The sequence below is a fragment of the Phalacrocorax carbo genome (assembly GCF_963921805.1).
Source record: "Phalacrocorax carbo chromosome W unlocalized genomic scaffold, bPhaCar2.1 SUPER_W_unloc_3, whole genome shotgun sequence".
Classification (NCBI taxonomy): Eukaryota; Metazoa; Chordata; class Aves; order Suliformes; family Phalacrocoracidae; genus Phalacrocorax; species Phalacrocorax carbo.
In genome coordinates, this window is record NW_026990254.1 from 1,036,577 (window position 1) to 1,040,921 (window position 4,345).

At 47.9% G+C, this 4,345-nt stretch overlaps 1 protein-coding gene across 1 annotated transcript; it reads right to left on the bottom strand.

The window, feature by feature from the left end:
• Positions 1–2,525: 2,525 nt before the first annotated feature.
• LOC135310860 (uncharacterized) lies at positions 2,526–4,067 on the bottom strand. Its single transcript, XM_064439924.1, is given in 3 exon segments — positions 2,526–2,884; positions 2,887–3,352; positions 3,354–4,067. Coding segments are annotated over 3 exon segments (1,539 nt in total).
• Between the last annotated feature and the right edge of the window lie 278 nt (positions 4,068–4,345).

Genomic DNA, 4,345 nt, shown 5'->3' on the forward strand with positions numbered 1-4,345 from the left:
CCAATATAATCGATTTGCCAGACTTCCCAGAGGGTCTTTTTGTCTCTCAAATGGAGTGGGAATTCCTCCATGGGATGTCGCTCTAGCCAAAGTCGGCATTGTTCACAAGCTGAAATACAGGTCCTGCAAGCCTCCCAGTGACAGGCCAGCCTCTGGCATGTGCCTCCTTGTATAAATCATTAGACCCTGCGTGGCCACATTTAACATGTAGCCATTCTAGGAGCCTATCCCAATTTTCTCCTGTTTGGTCCTCCTTCTGCAGAGGGGCAATTCTGGCCAATTCGTCTGCCCTATTATTCCAATCACTCACTGGAGTACCCCCTTCCTGGTGGGAGGGCACCCATCCTATTGTGAAATCCCCGTGTTTGGCGACATTTAAGATTTCTTGCCACCTCTCCTTTTGCCACACTGGCACCCGATTTACCTCCCAGTTGCTCTGTTCCCAAAAAGGGAGCCGTTCTGTGCAGCCTTTGAATACTGCAAATGAGTCAGTGTAGATATACACCGGAGCCCCTGCTTTTCCCTCGCTATTAAACACACTCCATACTGCCACTAACTCTCCCACTTGGGCACTGCCCTCGCCTTCAGTGATTACTTCCCTCTTAGTATCCACATTAATAGCTACAGCCTGATACTTCCACTGTTTGCCCTCTCGCTTGGCAGAGGCGTCTGTGAACCATACGTTTCGCAGCTCCTCTGAAAATGGCGGGGCAATCTTAACTACAGAAGGAGGAGGGGTATCCTCCTCCAGAAGGTTTGTCACTTCTTCCTGTATGTTTAACACCTTTGGGGTACCTTCAGTGACTGTAAAAACACTACAATAATGTTCGATTTTAGCATACTATTTCCTCACAGTATCCCTTTGGGCCACCCTGTCAGGGGGAGGGGGTCCCTGCTAACACAGGCTTAATTACCTTAAAGGGTCCCCTTAAAACCATAGGTTGTTGGCGTATGGGTCGCTCCGCTTCTCTAAGAGCTAAGCTCACTACAAACAAACCCTTTTCCCAGCTGGAGTACCACTTTTCAGCATCCTTAAAACTCCTAGAATAAAACCCAATCAGTCGAATGGGACCCTCTGGTCCTTTCTGCCAAAAATGAATTGACAATCCCGAGTGTGAGAACCCCCATTCAATTTGAACTGGGTCAGTGGGGTGGATAGGGCCCAAAGGTTGATGGGTGCTTGCTTCAAACACCAAAAGCTGCAAAGCCTCATCGTGAGCTGGAGTCCATTTCCAAATCACCCTCTTTCGCAACAGGTCATATAAGGGACGTGCAATTATTGCAAAGTTTGGGATATGCTTTCTCCAAAAGACCAATAATCCCAAGGTGTGTTGCAGCTCCTTTTTACTTTCCGGTATTTTTACCTGATCTAACGCTGAGAGGGTGTCCCGAGGAATACAGACTGACCCTCCTTTCCACCAGATGCCCAAAAACTTAACTTCACTGGCAGGGGCTTGTATATTTTCTTTTCGGTATTTGAAGGCCTATTCCTTCCAGATGATTAATAATTCTGTCCTGCATAGTCTGCACCGAAGCTATGGTATGTCCCCCTATTAGTATGTCATCAATATACTGATAGACTTTGACCTCTCTTTCTGATGGGATTATTGACAATTCCTGTGCTAGGGCATGGTGGGCCAAGGTAGGCGAGTGTTTATATCCCTGAGGCAAACGGGTAAAAGTATACTGTTGTCCTTCCCAGGTAAAAGCAAATTGATCTCGATCACACTCCTGGAGTGGAACCATAAAAAACGTCCTTCACATCAATGGCTGCTAAGATAGGGTGGGCCTGTTCTTGAATGGTTGCAATTAATTCGGCTATGTCGGGTACAGCCGCAGTCAAGGGGCCAGTGTTTGCATTCAGTTGCCGATAGTCAATGGTCAGTCGCCATTTTCCATTAGGTTTGCATACTGGCCACACTGGTGAATTGTACGGGGAGTGGGTAAACACTGAAATTCCCCATTGTTTGAGATCCTCAATTACTAGGGCTATCCTTCCCTGGCTCCTAACGGCAACGGATAGGGTTTTACGTTGGTAATCTTGGAGGGGGGAAGGGCAGGTGCCGTTTGCAATAGGCACACCTCCGCCCAAGATGTTTCAGTTAATTGCCTGATCTGGGGGATGCCAAAAGACCACGAGTTCCCCTGGGTGTCATGCCACTGCCTTCCCTTCAACACATCTATGCCTAAAAGGTCCGTCTGAAAAGGTCCTATGGCTACCATGGTATTGATGGGGGCTTCCTCTCCTGGTAACCATAGTGTCACTGCAGTCATAGGCATTGACTGTGTTTTTCCCAGAGCATTTAAGATAATTAGATTTCTGGGTGGGATTGTGATCCTGCAGCGTTCTGCTTCAGTCCACATCAGTGCGGTGATTTGTGCCCCAGTATCAATTAGAAAAATTACCGGTCTTCTCCTTGGTCCTACAGCTACTGTGATTAATAAATCCCCTCTTACATTCAAGGTGAGTTGTCTTACAAACATCCATCCTCCGCTCCCCTCCTCACCTTCGGGGAACGGAGGGCCTAGTTTTCCACCTTTTCCCTAGTCAGCTCCCCCTCAAGATCTATCAGGGGTGGAGCATCGGGAACTAATCCGAGAGTGGCCTTCTTCCCTGACCATTTCTGTACAAGTTTTTCCAATTTTTGGGTCAGGAGTCCATCCATCAGGTCTTGAGGAATGCCCTTCTGAAGCCCTAGATGCCATAACCCCTGCCGACTTAGGGGTCTCTCTCCCCCGGGATGATTGTTGCGGAGTGGCCTCAAATCCTGGCCCTTCCCAATTGACAGCTGCCGATTGTTATCTTGCTCTGCAGACCATACAACCCTTGTTTCGGTTTTTTGGAACGATCCACCAACAGGGCCATATTTTCTCCCAAAATTAATTCCTGCGCTACCTCCTCCCACGTCCACACTTTCCTTCCCGACTGGCAATGGTCACGGGTTATTATCCCTTCCAGAGTGGCCGTAGTTCTTTCTCCTTTGGGAGTATTTTGAATTTTCCCCTGTAATTGGATCCCAATGGGTTTCAGGGAGTCAGGGAGTCCCCGGATCAGGGGAGTCATCCTCTCTGGGTCTACAGGCATCATCATCGGGGAACTCTGGTTGGGCTTGAGCTCCCAATCATACATCATTTGGAGACAGGCCGCTTTCTGCACACTTTCCACTAACTGATCCACCGTACCTGTTATGGCAAGGGGATATCCCCTCTCCAAAGGGTTCAGCCCCCCAGCCCAATATGCGGCCCTCTGGGTTAATGGCCATGTGGCTTGGCGATTACCTGTAGTTAGGAACATACCCGGACCCCAATATCCTTCTGCTTCTTTCTCTGACAACAAAATTCCATCCCCACCCCCCCGACAGTGACACTCTCCACACATATTCTGTCTCCAATTCCTTCGGAGTTCTCGCAAAGTCTTTCTTCAACTTTGCTAGTTCAGTTGCTGTAAATGGGACCTCTTTGGTGAGAACTTGAGGACAGTCATCGTTATTGTCCTCATATAAGTACTCTGTTTTAACCAGTGGATACATGTGAGGGAGGCTTTCTACAGTTTCCCTTGCCTTCTTCAAGTCTCCCTGAGGGTAAACTTGCCGTATCCCTTTCTCTGAAAGTTTCACCTCTACCTCCGCCAGTGTATCCGCTTCCCTCAAGAGTTGACTCCTCAATTCTTCCTGTAATATGGAATTTTGATTTCTCTCCTCCTGCAACAATTGCTTATTTTCCTCCAATTGTTCCTGCAGTGACTTTATGACCATCTGCAGTATGCTTATTGCGGCATCGGCTTGACAAAGCCTCTGTTTCTTATCTTCCACTGCTGCTGACAGACTCGCTCCCAGTACTGCACAAGTGATAGCTTTTCGTTTTCCTGATCTAACCCTAGCTTCCTTCTGCAGTACCCTTATCCTGTCTACTACACTCTGGGGTTGAAACCAATGTTTTTTCACCCAGTCTTGTCCCTGGGGTGAGGGGCGAGATCGGTGTGCCTCCAAAAGATCATATAGCTTATCTATCCCTTTGGCCGATGAAGAGACATAATCCTGGGCGTTAACTGCCTTCTGAGTGGCCATTTTACCTAACACAAAGGGGCTGTATCATCCTGAGAGGGTCACACCTTAATGCTGCTAGCCACTTTTCCCCTTTTCATCCTCAGGAGGTCACACCTTAATAGTGCACTTTCTGTTCTCAGAGAATCCTGTCCGTGATGCCAATTTAAAAATGTCATGATCCACTGTTGGGTTGCACAATTTGGCAGAAGTTGAGCCCCCTTGCTTTCTAACCAACCTCAGATAATTCTGGGCGGCTGGGCTTAACTTCTGAGTGATGTTCAATTGGATATTTTATCGTG